We start from the raw sequence: 16583 nt of genomic DNA on the forward strand, positions 1-16583 counted from the left end.
TCTGGGAATCCTGTTGGAAGATTCTGATCCAGCAGGTCTGGGGTAGGGCCTGAGAGTCTGCATTTCTGAAAAGTTTCCAGGAGATATTGACACTATTGGTCTTGGGACCACAATGTGAGCAGTAAGGTCCTGGAATATCATAGTATTTTGGTAACAAGTTCTTCCCAGAAGATTCTTACCATGGAATTTCTCTCAACTACATTTCTCCTTTTGCGTTTTGGCTGCTTTAATTTATAATTTGAAATTTTATTTTTGGAAGTGGTGAGATGGGGCATAGAAATAAATCTAATACGAATAACTTGGGATGCACATTTTTGTTTTTACAAGTTTAGTCTGATACTACTCAGTTGTACAATGAATCCATACATAACAAACAAGATTAACTTTATGTTACTTCTTCAGGACAGGGATTTTTTTTTTAAGTTTTCAAATTTGGGATCTTCAGTTTTGCAGCTGGGCAACATATTCCTGTCTACTTCACTTTAAACATGTAAAAGCTCAGAAAAGTCCCTCCCCAGCTTTTGCTGATCCTCTGGGCCAAGACGGTTCTTAAATGCTGATTGCTTTGCCCACGAAAAGTTTCTGTACAGGATCGAGTTCCTTATTAAATGCTACCGCTATAACATCGATGGTCTTCCGCAAAAGGACCTAGACAGACAACCAAATGGCAGGAGAACCTGAGGCCCTCTGAAGAAAATCATTGAGATTCTGTTACCTGGTCGGAAACTCTATGGTCCCGAGCGCGGGCCAGAGCGGCCACATTGCTACTGGCTCCGCCCACAGCTCCCCGGCTGCCCGCCTCGCAGTGCCAAACCCGGCGCTCTTCAGTGGACGAAGCTCAGCAGCCGAAAAGCTTCTCAGAGAAAGCGTGTACACTCGTGTACTGAATGCCCGTTTAAAACATACGTCCCTTCAGTTCATATTTGGGAATGAATAGGAGTTTTCGTGTCAGCGTCTTGTATGAGCAGGAAGATTTGTGAGTGAAAGTTATGCCATTTCATGAGGAGATAATAGACTAATATTTCCACTTCTCCTTCCTGATGGTGGAACCCCAGGGTGAAAATGGCCGATTTCAGCGTGTCTTTTTCAGCCTTCGGCTGTTGCCCCTCGAAGCCCTTGGCAACTGGCAGGAGGTAGCAAAGGGACAAGTGGACCCTGCTGAGTGACAGAGATTGGGCCTTTGGGCTCCGCGTGATGTCTGTCAGCCCCAGACTGAACAGCTTCCTTGGCTGTTGAGGTATTTGCTATGTCTCCTGAAGTTCTGGGCGAAGCAGAGAAGACGACGGTGCACCAAAAGCTTGTGGGACACCATGCTCTGGCCTCCAGGTGGTGGAGGGCTGCTCTCTGTTCTCAAGAGACTGGCTAAGCAAGTATGTTAAATTTCCTTTGTCACTAGGTGGCAGAATATAATTAAGATGTCTTTTTTTTTTTTTTCCTTTCTCATAGCGTTGAAAGGTGTTTCTAGTTCCTTCTTAATGACCTCTTTCATTACTTTGCAGTATTTGCTAATGCCAGTTAGGGTTGAAGGAATGAAATAAAATTTCTTCTGCAAACATTTCCTGTACTTAGGAAGGAATTTAGTTTTTCATTTAATTGGTTTGTGTCTTAAAGGGAAGAATCCTTATAAAGTGCATTCCCTTCCTAAAGTCTATCATTTGGACAATCCAGGCTTCTTGTTTTACAAATAATTGTTATTTTTTTTTAAATTTAATTTTATTTAAAGAATGATTTTATTTATTTATTTGCTTTTGTGCTAGGGTCTTCATTGCTGCACGGGCTTTTCTTTGGTTTCTAGAGCACCAACTCTAGGCATGTGGGCTTTAATAGTTGCGGCAGGTGGATTCAGTAGTTGCGGCTCCCAGGCTCTAGAACACAGGCTCAATAGTTGTGGTTCAGAGGCTTAGTTGCTCCACGTCATGTGGAATCTTCCTGGACCAGGAATGGAACCTGCCTCTCCTGCATTGGCAGGTGGATTCTTCACCACTGAGTCACCAGGGAAGCCCTTGTTATTTTTGTGAAACTGCAGACATTGTTTCACGTCACTTCCACCTATTCCAAGTGCCTGTATCTAAAATAAGGACTATTTTATAGCGGGAATTCTTTTTGTGGTCCAGTGGTTAGGAGTTTGTATTTTCCTTGCCAGGACCCAGGTTCAGTCTCTGGTGGGGGTACTAAGATCCTGCAAGCCAAGTGGCTTGGAGGAAAAAAAAAAAAGTGCAGTTTCGATGATTAACACAATCAAGTAATTAAATATTTCTGTGGATCATAGTTTCAGGATATGCACAGTTATCCACAGAAGCCCAGTTTTGCAGGGGTGGGAGTGGTCTGACTGCTGTCTGTGAAATTTGAGATTTATTCTGCTGGGGAGAATACATCCTTGACTCAATTCCTGAATCTTCATTCAGCCCTCAGATGAATGCATACAAAGAGGTTTTTTTGTTTTTGTTTGTTTTGTTTTATCAGAGTATATAATTGCTTTACACTGCTTTGTCAGTTTCTGCTGTAGAGCAGAGTGAATCAGCCACACATATACAGATGTCCTCTCTTTTTTGGATTTCCTTTCCATTTAGGTCACCACAGAGCACTGAGTTCTCTGTACTCTATGCAAAAAGTTTAAGTGAACAGAAAGCAACAGACCAAATGTGTGGTCAGCATATACAAATTGAGAATCTTTCACACGTCCTCTGCCCTCTTTTCAGTCATCAGAGGGCCAGAGAGTCTTCAGCTGAGTCTCTTGTGGTTGGAAGTACTTGCTTCTAGGCCTCAGTCTTGTGCTCCGTTCTCTGCTCTTCCAGGGTTGGTTTCACCCTTCATCTCTTTCTCAGTTGGAGGGTCACCTTCTTCATTTACCCTTGATTAGCACTGGCCCAAAGTACCCCTTTTACCCCTTTGCCTTAGTTGGGTTGGCTATACCTTTTCTGCAAGGGTTGCTGTATTTTCCTCTCTCCTCACTTCCTCTTCAGATTTTCCATTTTTACATGGAGGCCCCCTGTTGATTCTCCTTTCCAGAGTGATAATACCACAAAGTTGACTGGTCGGTCTGTCCTCTTTCTTCTCTTTTTCTTACTTTCACTTCCCCATGAGCTGGATATGTGCCACACGTCAGGGACTGCAGTACGTACTGGGGCTATAAGAATGAAAGAAATAGAGTCTTGCCTTAGAAGATCTCAGAGCTTGGCGGGGTCTAGGTGACCAGGGTAATGGAGCATAGATGAGGGCAGTGCAACATGGTATGTGTCAGAAAAAATGTAGGCACAGGTGATACAGGAGCATGGAAGAGGGGTGGGCTTACTGTGTTTGGAACAGGGTCTGAAAAGGTTTGCTCAGGTGAGCATTTTCTTTCTGTTTTTGTATTTTAATTTTGGATCAGGTTATACATTCATATAGTTCAAATATATATGCATATATTTTAAAATAAACTGGTATATATATATATGTATGTATGTATATATATATGTGTGTATATATATCTCCTCTAACCCCCATTACTCTTCTGTCCAGCCCCATGCTATCCAAAAGTAAATATGACTATTAGTTTCTTGTGTGTCCTTTCAGAATTTTGAATGCATATACAAGCAAACATAATTTTTTTCTTCTCCCTTTTTTTTTACACCAAAGGTAGAATATTATATTTACTTGTCTGAACTTTGGCTTTTAAAATTAATATTCTTGTTTAGTGGTTAATAAAGTGATCTCTGGAATCAGAATGCCAACATTCAAATCCCCATTATATAATTTACTAGCTGTGTGAACTTGGAAAATTTCTTAATGTTTCGTTGCTTCAGTTTATATACATCTATATCTGAGGTTTTCAAAATCTGGCAAATTTATGATATACTAAACTTTATCATAAACTTTAAGCACATACATATGCAACTTTATCATATGCTACATCTCATATGGCCATTTTGTTTTGTTCTATTGGTCTATTCATGTACCAGTGACACAGCGTTTTAACTTTTGAAGTTTTACATTATGTTTGTGATTTAGTAGAGCTAGTCTCTACTTGACAATTGAAGGATGACTGGAATCCCCCAGGCAGAGATAATGACAGCAGCAATGATGACTAACAATACAAACTCTTACCACTACCACCACCGTTTTTACTTTATGCCTACTGTGTGCAAGTAGGCACATTCCTAATTTTACTCTGTTTTTTACTATACTTGTTTTCCCTTTGCTCTGAATTTTTTTTAACTTATTTTAAACTAATTTAGTTGATCATAGGTTACTTTTTAAAAACCACTTTCAATCCTTTTGGAAACAAGGAGAGGCATAAGTAGAAAAAGATCCAGGAGCTGTATTAGGTGCTTTGTATAAGTCCCTAATTCTCAAAACAACCCTACAAGGTAGATATTATTATCCTCTTTTTACAGTTGACGACACTGACAAGTGGAGAGGTCAAGTAATTTTCTCACGTTTATATAACAAATAAATGTAGATTCAGAATTCATACCAGGATTTGTTGGTGTTACAGTCTGTGGTTCTTGGTGCTTCTTAAACCATTCTGGATGGGGTTCTTTATCAGGGTCCTTAGAAGGATAGCAGAAAGAATAGCTGAGAAAGAAACTGGACCCATAATAAGGAACAATTTTATACATTTTCCTAATGGCTAATATACATATATAACTACAGACTATGTAGTACTACAGACTATGTAAAATGATCACTACCATGTGGTTTTGGTGTTAATCCATTAATTCACCAAACATATATAGAGTCTACCATGTCATGCCCTGTACTAGGTGCTGGGGGTACAGTGGCAAGTGGGATCTGGTTTCTGGCCCTTACCTCTTCCTGTGGGAGTTAGCTAACAGGTCTTCCTGGTCTGGACCCTTGACATCTGTTGCACTCTGAGGAGTATCTAATCTGTCTCTTCATCCCATGCTGGTTTATGCCTGACTTTTTTGCTTCAAAGCTGATAATTCATTTATGATTAACTAGTATCAGCTTCTTGGAGTGTTGTTTTAAAGATTATGGGGCTGTATCTGTAATCAGTGGCAGAGTGCAGTGACTAATTAGTTCTGCTTGCGATGGAGGCAGGAGGGAGAATGAAGGCAAACAAGCCATGTATTTTTCTTACCTGAACTAGTTGTCCAGAATGATTCATTTTTCTCTGCAGTTGTTATAAATGACACCAACTGTATATTATTGCTTGAATTCACCATTTCTCAAACTGCTGCATAATCTCTTTTCCTCCTGGGAAGTCCTGGAGTAAAGAAATCCATTTAACTTGATTGAGACATAGTTTCTCAAACATATTTTTTTGTAAAGGAATATTGTATCTTCTTCATTGCTAATTGCACAATCCATACCAGTGCTGGGTGTATCACTTTGTCCTTGTCCACTCTCACTGCCGGTGAGTACCTTTGATTTCCTGATGTTATTGTAGTGACTTCTGTTGGGAAGGAAAAGTCCTGGATTGAATGTTACTGCATTCTATGGAAATTTATTCAATATTTTCTTCGTCTGTCTTGCTATCTAAAATTCCTCTTGCTGCCATACTGGAAATGGTCACTGGTTGTTTGTCTGCAGTTTTATTGTTTAACTTTTTCAACACCACACACAAATGAGTCCTCACATTTCTGAGGTAGCTCTGTTCATTCTGGTTGTTGGTTGAGTGTGTTAGTCACTCAGTCATGTCCGACTCTTTGCCACCCCATGGACTGTAGCTGGCCAGGCTTCTCTGTCCGTGGAATTCTCCACACAAGACTACTAGAGTGGGTTGCAATTTCCTTCTCCAGGGGATCTTTCTGACCCAGAGATTGAACCCAGTCTCCCACGTTACAGGCAGATTCTTTACCATCTGAGCCACTAGGGACACCCATGTTTGTTGGTTGAAAGTCACACTAGTTAATGGAAAACTTCCTCTAAAGTTAACCCTCAAATGGATGTTGCCTTATGAGAAATGCATTTGAATTGCTGAACAGGTTTCTTTCTGTCCAGTTGTGGTTACCTCTCTGGCCTGGGAGGGTAAGGAGATGGTGGTAGTTGTGCTATAGAATGGTATAGTCGTGCAAAGAGTATTGCTTTTGGAGTCACTCACTCTATGTAAAGTTCTGGTAACATTGCTCCATTGCTATGTAAACGTAAGCCAATCACTTAAACTCTGAATGTCAGTTGACTTAATTATAAATGATGATTATAATAATAATTCTGATCTTCCTTCTTTAGGGAGTTGTTGAGAGGACTAAATGGGATGATATATAGAAAGTAATTTTGCAAAAATAAGTTGTTATTATTAGATGTCTGGGTTTACATTTTCCCTGCTGGTTTTCCCACTGCTCGTGTGTTAACCAGATGCATTATGTGAAATATAGTCTTTCTTGTGGTGTTTCCAGGTGTGCTTTACATGAAAAACTCATGGATGAAACTCCTGATATAAGTCCAACTTAGTTTTGGTGGTAGAGTTCGTCTTGTTTTTTCTTCACCACTTCCTTTGTTCATCATTATTTATAAATTTTAAGCATAGTGTTGACCCTAATTCATAAATTATGCCACAGCGTTAATGACTTTTAGCAAGTCTGTGGAGAGAAAGAATAAAGAGATGTGCTTCTGTCCTACAAAACTTTCAAAAAATTTTAATTGAATAAGTGCTTCAAAAAGCTGAGTCTCTGGAAGAAATGAGAATATAAGAACAGAAAGGTAGAGTGTTAGAATGGAATTATTTGTTTGGCAAAAGGTTAAGGGTCTATACTCTGTGCCTTCACATAGGTGAAAATATGAAGAGTTATGAGGAGGAATACCATTGCACACTTGGAGAAGGAAATGGCAACCCACTCCAGTATTCTTGTCTGGAGAATTCCATGGACAGAGGAGCCTGGCGGGCTACAGTCCATGGGGTGGTAAAGAATCGGACATGTCTGAGTGACTAACACAGACATAGACACAGACACAGACACACACACACACACACACACACACACACACGCACACCCCATTGCACACTATAGGGCTTTTTGCCATCTCACTGGCTGTGTGTCACTCACTCCTTTTTTTTCCCCCCTATCATTTTCTCTTTCCTTTCTGGAACAAGTATCACATTCTTTCACTAGTGACCTGCAGGATGTTTACACTCAGACCCCCTCCTAAGAAGGTCTTGTTGCTCAACTCCAGCGAGTGGGTCAGCAGACAGCTGCCCAATGTCGGCAGGGTCTGCTTCAGCAGCAGGACGATACCTTACCTGAGGCCACATCCTTCCCAGGGTGACCCACATCCAGTGACTGAGTGGGGTATGAAGGCTGTGCTATTTCGGCCTCATGTGAGACACTAATGGGCAGCACTCACTCCAGAGCGCCCAGTCTGGTTAGCTGGGGCTTTGCTGGGCCTGCATCACAGTTCAGGTTCTTCCTCCGCCAAGTTCTGCTTCTTCCTCCTTCCTTTCACAGATATGGATCCCTAACAGTTACCTTAAAAATTGTTTAGTTTTGTTGATGTATAATTTATGTATTGTAATAGTCACTCTTTAAAAGTGTCCTACTCAGTGGTTTTTAATATATTCACAAAGTTGTGCAACTATTGTTACTATCTAATTACAGAACATTTTCATGATCCCCAAAAGAAACTCCATACATGTTAGCAGTCACTCCATATTACCTCCTTCCCCAGCCTCTGGCAACTCTTTGTACTTTCTGCCTATATAGATTTATCTGTTACAGATTTTTTTCATATAAATGGAATCATATAATATATGGCCTTTTGTGACTGGCTTCTTTTCACTTAGCATAATGGTTTCAAGGTTATCTGTGTTATACCATATATCAGTACTTCATTCCTTTTTATGGGTGAATAATATTCCACAATGTAGTTTGTAGATCTACTATGATTTATTCATCAATTGATCTACATTGGTTTGTCCTAATAAATTTCTTGGGTCTCAAACTCTGTATCAGCGTCTACTTCTGAAGAGCATAACCTGCAAACTACCCTCAGTTGGGGCCCCTAGAACCTCAACTTCTGCACCAGTGAGGGTCATCAAGAAATTCTTCCAGTAAAGTTGCATGCATGCCAAGTCATTTCAGTTATGTCTGACTCTTTGTGATCCCATCTACTATAGCCCGCCAGGCTCCTCTGTCCTGGGATCTCCAGGCAAGAATACTGAAGTGGGTTGCCATGCCCTCCTCCATGGGATCTTCCCAACCCAGGGATCAAACCTGCATCTCTTATGTCTCCTGCATTGGCCAATGGGTTCTTTACTACTAACGCCACCTGGAAAGCCATCCCAATAAAGGTGGTTCTTCCCAAAGAAAAATTTTAGCACGAGATACCAAGATAGTTAAAAGTTCTCCATCTTATTATAATAAGTTCTGTTTAAATGTTCTCCATCTTATTATAATAAGTATTATAGGCCAAGTTGTTGGCTACTTAACCTTAGAGTAGGTGTGTTTGGGGAAGAGGTTAAATGTAGTTGCAATCTGGTGAAAAAAGGAAAAGATAGAAGGGTCAGGTGAGAAGTGGGGCCAGCAGGACCAGTAGGGGCCACATTGTGAGTGGCATTTATGCCATGATCAGATATTTGGACCCTGCCTATAGAAGTGGAGACTCATGGGAGGCAAGAGAGGTGAGGTCAGGTATGCCCTCCCTTCATTTGTGAATTATGAATGGTAGGCAGCTCATCTGTCTTAAAAGGCATTGTGAGTTGGCCAATATCTGAGCAGGGGAAGTTGCTGGAGTTTAAGAGATGAATTGTAGGTTGAAGAAGGAGTTAGAAGGACTGTCGAATTCTGAGGAAGATGCACGTGAGACTCCAGAAAAAGTGGAAAAGAAGCGTGGAAAGAGAGACAGTGTGGCGTATTGAAAAGAATATGGACTTGAAGTCTGATACACCTGGATTTTTATTCCTCTTTCATCCTTTATTAGCTCTGTGGATTTTGACAGGTTACCTAACTTCATCTTTTAGAGGAGGCTAATAATCCCTACCTCTGAGCATTTTGTTGTGAATTTGAAGTGATGTAGCCTATATAAGATAACCAGCTCTTCTAATCTCACTTGCCCTGTCCTCGTAACCCGGCAAGGTGTGAGAGGCAGGACCCAGGATGGAGGTGAAGAGTCCAGTCACCATGTAACCAGGGGCAGAAGAGAGTGATGGTTAAGGGACCTGAGGACTGAGGAGTAGGAAGTAGAAATGAGAGGAGACCCAGACCCCGGGGATTGTGGGGCTGGATCCAGGCAGAGGCACATCTGCAAGGATAACATTTCTCTGGAGCTTTGTCCTTTTTAAAGGTTCAGAACAACCTCTCCCTGACCCACCAGCGCAGACCTCTCTGCAGCTTCAAATGGTGGCTTCTGGGGTCCATTTGGATGGGGGATCTTGCCACAACCTCACAATTTTAGACCTCTTATAGCTGGGTGAAGTGAGGTCAAAGGCTGCATTTGGCAGGTGCAACTGCCTGGTGCTAAAGAGTTTCTATCAGCTATCTCCTTCCTTTCTTGCTTTCCTTTTCTCAAACTCTCTTTTACTGATGCATGTCTTGATTTTTAAAATAGTTATTTTGCATCTGCTAATTTTCACTTCCAAGTGATATATGGTTGGGATCTGTGACCTCTGAAGCTCCTTGCTATCCCGTGATGCTGGGACTGAAAATCAGGCAGAGTTCAGCAGCTGCTTACTGAGCTGTCTTGGACACTTGCCATCTCAGAAGTTAATCTCATCCATCTCAGAGTCTGTCACTTAGCTGCATGGAGACACTGCCAGCCTCTGAAAACACTACAGTGGTACAGAAAACTGTGTATTTGACCCCTTGGGGAATCACTCATCTTCTGTGTGGAGACACTGCCAAGCTCTAGAAACACAAAAGTGCTACAAAACTTGTGTATTTGATGTGTTAGGGTTTACTCACTGGCACTTCCAAATTCAAGGGTATAGAGATAATTGAGTATGTAATAAGGAGCTGGCGTCTCTTTCCATCAAGTACTTTCTTTCATTGATGCTTAACCAGAAATTGTGAGTATGTGGTTGCCTTGTGTTCACTTACTTGGTTAACATTTGCCGGGTGCCTCTGAATACCCTGAAATTTATGAAATTCTGATTTTTTTTTTTTTTTTGGTGAACCGAAGATGGTATAATATTAATGATTTTGCATGATTTGACCTAACACATGACAGGAACTATGCCGGAAGCTGGAGATAAAAAGAGGTGAATCACAAATTTTGGCCAGAAGGAGCTTACAGAGTCCAGAAAGGAGGTGGACACAATAGTTGGAGCACAAGTGACACAGGTTCTATTACAGAGGTATACAAAGGGCAGTGTGTGTTATACCCCAAAGGGAAAGAGTAAAGGAAATCCTCTGAATAGGCTCCTGGGCTTCGGTATAGGGGCTAAGTTTTTTTGGTGAAATTTCAAAATTGACCAGCCTTGCTAGGAATGCACAGTGTGGTGGCTTTGTACTATTTAACTTAAGGTCTAACCACTGTAATAAATCCTATTCTGTATCACTCATCCTCAGACTGCTTCTCTGATCATCCCCTGACTAATGTACCCCGTAAGTCTCAGTTCACCATGTATTTGATTGATTACTGTTCTTTATTAGGTGTTCATTTAAGTAGCAAAGAATAATGTGTTTGCAGATGTCTGCATCTATGAAGATGAAGACCTATGAAGATTCCCCTTGGGGTTAAATCAGAGGCTAACTGCCACATCCTAGCTCCCTACTCAGCAAGTCATGTCTTCAGCTCCTGCATTATGTTAAATTCAAAGCAGTACCATCTATAGATCTCCTCGGAGGATCTAGGTACTGCTTTAAGAGCTTTGCTTACATTAATTCACGAGCTCAATCTGAGGTAGGTACAAGGGTTATCCCACTGTATGGCTTAAGAAACTGAGGCACAAAGTAATTAAGTAACCAGTACTCCATATGGTTTCTGAATGAAAGAGAAACTGCTTACAACATCTCATTTTTCCAGCTTTTCATTTGGAAATAGAGATCCTGATCTGCATTCCTTTAACTGCTGGCTCTCTCCTCTGCTTTCCCCCATCAGAGGCTGAGTTCCCTAAACCAGACACAGCACTCTGAGTGTTCAAAGGTTCCCAGATAGAAAAGCTTAAACCTGAATGCATCCCTTGGGGAGGGTCTTCCTGGACCTGCTTTCTCAGTTAGCACTGTAGGAGTCCAGCTGCTGCCAGAAGAGGTCAGGGGGAGGGAGCGGTTCTAACTTTTAGAAAATAAAACAGAATTTGGTAGCTGAGCCTTGAGAAGAGAGAGAACAGGGAAGATACAGGGCTAAGCAGTCTTATGTTCAAGGACCTCCATGGTCTCTCTCCAGTTTGCCTTCCAGATTATGTCCACCCCTGACCCCCAGAAACAACAAGTGACTCCTGGTGAATGAGTGAACATGTTGCTGTCTTCTGTGCCTCTGCTGTGCCCTCTACTGACTCACTCCTCCTGACTTCAAGACTGAGCTAAAAGTCCCCCTCTGAGATACCTTCCTTTAGGCTAGTTTGTCCCAGTGAAGGTGCGCCTGAGACAAGGTCTCACTTGGAGACCTTGCTGAATTGCATATCTTAATTCAATAGGTTTGAGGTGGGACCTAGACTGCATTTCTAGTAAGTTCTGGGGAATCTATGGACCACATATTGGTCTGTGGACCACATTTTGAGTAGCAAGGCTCTAGATCTCATTGTTGTTGTTGTTGTTGTTGTTGTTTTTTGGTGGGGGGGCTTAAGTCTGTAAAAGTTATTATAAGGGAAACAAGATGTTTTGCAATGACTCAAGCTAATTTGGCATTGGTAAATTGGTAAATTGTTCTGGTAGATATGTAGGCTGGCCGATGTCCTGGTTTGCCTAGCATTCTGGGGTTTCCTGGGACATGGGACTTTCAATGTCCTGGACAAAATAGATTTTCATACCTCTAATAGTTTCAGGTGGGTGGGACTATAAATCATCTTCCTTACAACCTCTATACCAGCTGAGGTCTTTGATAAAATTCTGCTAAAGTTACAATTGTTTATTAGCCAGACAGTAAAAGAACAGTCCTTGTAACTTACTCTTGCGGCTTTGGGGGGCCATTCTCTGCCTTTGACCCTATAAACAGCACAAGCCTATTCTTTAAGGTGAACTTAAGGATTTTATAGTGATGGAGCCAGCCAACTTTGGAGTAGGTTCAAGTGACTGTCCTCTATGGAAAGAGACACAGGACAAAAGGAACACTAGACCTCAGGCACAACACCCAAAATGTTAGACTGCTTGGTTGAATTTGTATATTTTATTCAAGCACGAGCAATGGGCTTAATTCTGCACCCAGTGAGGAGCCCTGAGGGTTTTAGAGCTTCTTCAGGGGTGTTAGGTTCAGCCAGGGAATCAACTCTCTCAGACTTAATTAGATTAAGGTTTTGTTGGTCTTTTTTTGATATTTTGCCTGGAAGGTGAGTGAAAGTTCATCTCAAGAAAGGACTACCATTCAAAGCTATTTTATTCCACATTGCAGTATAGCCCAGATAAACCCCCCTTGAGATTCCTGTATTCTTGTTCAACATCAGGAAGAAAGAGGGGCACAAAATTGGTTTCTCTGGGCTCTGAGGAGCACACAAAATAGCAAGACCCCTCCCAGGGTTCAGAGAAGCCAAATCGTGTGGGGTCCAAGGGCTGCTTTGAAGCTGCTTCAAGCTTTTTTTTCCTGAAGATCTCTTTCTGATTGAGCCTTAGTCTCTTAAAAACATTTAGAAGAATCACTTCTATTTGTATTCCTGGAAAAAAGGAGAGAGAGGGAGAAAAACTATATCTTTGCCTCTAGGCCTTTCAGAAGAAACCAGCTGGGGGACGGGAGGCTGGGCTGCTGAGATGGAAGTTCTGTGAACAGATTTTTCAGAGCAAGTACTAGTGTTAGTGAAGCTTTCATCCTCCCTGTGGATTTGTACGCCAACCTCTAATATCCATTCAGCAAAGCAACTTCGCCTTTCACCTACTTTCTTTGTTTTCCAGCTGTTTGGTGTATGGTCTGTGTGCACATATGAGCAATTCTTGATGATATTGTTTACTTATACCGTTTTTTCCTCAACAGAGAAAGAAAAGACATCCTCATTGAGGATGTAAAAGTTAGGATACTAAGGGGGTATGAGTATCTTATTGTAGGAAGTGACCCCAAGGGGATCCAGATTATGGCCCACAGTTGAATGGCAGCCTTGACTTCACACAAAGATCCTTCATTTTGTAGATCGTGAAACTTGCAGAGGGGAAATAGCTTACGTTGAGGCTGGCAACTAAGTGGATCTGAAAGGTTTTTTTAAATGCTCAGAATTCATGGAGTCTCAGGGTTGAAAGGGATCTTAATTTCATCAGCAACCTCAAGTAGATGCCTGAATTCTGGTGTCTGAGTCCTTGTAAAGTAGCCCTATGGCCAGTACTGGCCTCACTGAGTAATGGGGTGATCACTACTGTTACAAAAGTGGGCTTTCTTTTGATAACTTCTTTGGGTTATAGGATATTTTGACTAGGACCATGTGTTGAACTCTCTTTCTGAATACATTAATTTCAGTTAGAATTATATCAATATTGATGAATTTTCATTGAGAAGGTATTTCTTGGAGCAAACTTCATTTAACTTTGATCAGCTCATTGTAGGACACCTAAAAACCTTTCATTTTCACAAGGGATGAAGCCTCTCCTAAATATAACTATTATTTGGGACAGAATATCTTGTAACTAAGTGTTCTATAGAACAAATTTAGGAAAATGTTGATCTGAGCTGTGGAATGAAATTCTAAAAAAGATACATGTAATCTCAGGTTTTTGAATCAAATAATATTTTAAATATAATGGAGGAATTTACCACTGAAAAGCAACCAATGGAAAACATATTGCTAAGTGAGAAGAACCGTATTTGTATAGCATATATCAATTTTAATTAATACATACTATAAATAATTTGGAAGCATGTATATAAATGTCTTAATGCTTATTTTGTACATGAAGTTTTGGGAGACTTTTGTTTTTTATTTTGCTTGTCTATATTTTCTAAATTTCTGTATTGAATAGTACCCTAACAACAAAAAGTCTCAAAATATCCAGTGAGATAAGTCCTTTAGAAAAACGAAGGATGCTTTTTGTAGGGAGAATAAGCATTATCCCCTCTTTTATCTTCTTTGTAGTTCAGGGAGAGTCTCATCTTCTGTGGGAGATACATAGCTAAACTATTGTTTTCCTTCTTTTTTAAAAATTTATTTATTTGTTTAATTTTAATTTTTTTTTTTTGTGGATGTGCTGGGACTTTGCTATTGCACAAACTTTCTCTAGGGGTGGAGAGTGGGAGCTACTCTCTAGTTGTGGTGTGAGGGCTTCTCTTGTGGCAGGGCACAGGCTCTAGGGTGCATGGGCTTCAGTAGTTACAGCTTGTGGGCTCTAGGGCTCCAGTTCAGTAGCTGTGGTGCATAGGCTTAGTTGCACTGTGGCATGTAGGATCTTCCAGGACCAGGGATCAAACTGGTGTCCCTTGCATTGCAAGGCAGATTCTTAACCACTGGACCACCAGGAAAGCCCTTTCCTTCTTTTTCTGTCAAACACCTACCATGATCCCTGCCTGCATACCAAGTCTAATCTCCTCTGCCTTATTGTTAAGACCTTGTATAATCTCTCAGATTCACCTCATTTGGTCCCATTTTTTAAATTTAAATTTTTATTTTATATTGCAGTATAGTTGACTTACAATGTTGCATTAGTTTCAGGTATACAACTGATTCAGTTATACACATACAGATATCCATTCTTTTTTCAGATTCTTTTCCCATGTGGGTGTTAATAGAATATTGAGGAGAGTTTCCTGTGCCATACAGTAGGTCCTTGTTGATGATCTATTTTATATGTAGGAATGTATATGTGTTATTCCCAAACTCCTACTTTATCCCTCCCCTCAACATTTCCCTTTTGTTAACCATAAATTTGCTTTCAAAGTCTGTAAGTCTGTCTCTATTTTGCAGATATATTCATTTGTATCTTTTTTTAGATTCCACTGTAAGTGATACCATATGATATTTGTCTTTGTCTGATTTACTTAGTATGATAATCTCTAGGTCCATCCATGTTGTTGCAGATGGCATTATGGTCCCATTCTTTCTTTTTGCTTGTTTGATAAGTTTATTATTGTCTTTACCTGAAAAGTCCTGATAGAAGCTTGTGGTTTGGTTTATTAATTCATGGGCTTCTGTTGTGGTTCAACTGGTAAAGAATCCGCCTGCAATGCAGGAGACGTGGGTTTGATCCCTGGGATGGGAAGATCCCTTGGAGAAGGGAAAGGCTACCCACTCCAGTATTCTGGCCTGGAAAATTCCATGGACTATACAGTCCATGGGGTCGCAAAGAGTTGGACATGACTGAGTGACTTTCACTTTCACTTTATTAACTCCCAACAGCCCATCACTGAGTTCTAAGGAAGCTTGCCTTCTTCTGAGCTACCTGATCTTTCTTCTGGGCAAGCGACATTTTGGGCTGATTCCACCTCTTCTTTTTAACTTCTTTCTTAGGCTTCTTTTCATACACTGGATTCTCTCATATTAAAGCATGAGCTTTTTTATACATATCCTCCATCATGTATGGAGTTATGTTGTTCTTTATGAATGGAGAGAATTGTTTCTTGTAAGTATCCTCATCTTCTTCAATCAGGTAACACATGTAACCTGCAGCATTCTGCCCCATGATGTGCTTTGGGTGTACCTCAGCACTGAATTCTTTGTTTTCTGAATCATAACTAGGGAACCGTTTGGTACTGTGAGGGATAGGCAAACCTTCATTGACAGCTCCCTTCAGGGCCCCAGAAACTATTCTCAGTAGTAGTCCTGCCAAGTCCTGCATCAAAGTAACAGGTGAAGGCACCAGGTTGACCATCAACACTTTTCACATTGTATTCATCTCCAGTCACCTTGACTTGGCCATTGTAAATTTTGTCCATACCAAACCTATTCAGAAGCCTGCGGGCCAGCAGCAGGCCAGTACAATGTGGCACAGCATAATTTGTCAGGCCAACCTTCACACCATACTTTGGGAGTTCATGAGCATAAACTGCACAAACTGTTATATGTCCTTCTGTATGGGCATAAGCAGTCTGACAAATGATATCTCTGTTTGTTACATGAACGATCATTCTGTATTTGGATGTGTTGTACTTATTTTTGTCTTGGATTACGAATCGTTTCTGAGCATAGTAGTCAGTTTTGCCCTCCTGCTGTCTTCTGAATTTTACTTGGTATCTCTTGAAGTTGGCCATGTTCTGGACAACTTAACAAACCCCATACTGTGAAACAGAACCCCGACTCTGCAGCTTGCCACAGAGCTCTGTGGTTCCATTCTTATAAGACTCATCCCAGTCAAGTTCATTTCTTGTCTACAGGCCTCTGTACCTAAGCTCTTTTCTGCTTCATTGTCATTATTTTTTCCAGATTAGAATGTCCTTTCTATCTCTCTAAATTCTAGCCATTTGTTCTATAAGACCCCACGCTGACTTTTCCGTTTTCTGACTTCCGGTGGCAGTTCTAGTCTATACTGTACTATTCAACATTCACAGATTCATTATGCTTTTCTAGGCTCAGCCCTTGATGCTGGATGGCAGTGGCTAACTTATCTTGCTGGCTGGAGGGTCTGAATACTTTGAAGACATAC

At 40.9% G+C, this 16583-nt stretch overlaps 1 protein-coding gene across 1 annotated transcript; it reads right to left on the bottom strand.

Moving 5' to 3' along the window:
• Positions 1 to 15714: 15714 nt before the first annotated feature.
• LOC122673006 (60S ribosomal protein L5-like) lies at positions 15715 to 16191 on the bottom strand. Its single transcript, XM_043870529.1, has one exon. The coding sequence runs from the start codon at positions 16189 to 16191 to the stop codon at positions 15715 to 15717; it is 477 nt and encodes a 158-aa protein (XP_043726464.1).
• Between the last annotated feature and the right edge of the window lie 392 nt (positions 16192 to 16583).

This window comes from Cervus elaphus, chromosome 16, assembly GCF_910594005.1.
Source record: "Cervus elaphus chromosome 16, mCerEla1.1, whole genome shotgun sequence".
Taxonomy (NCBI): Eukaryota; Metazoa; Chordata; class Mammalia; order Artiodactyla; family Cervidae; genus Cervus; species Cervus elaphus.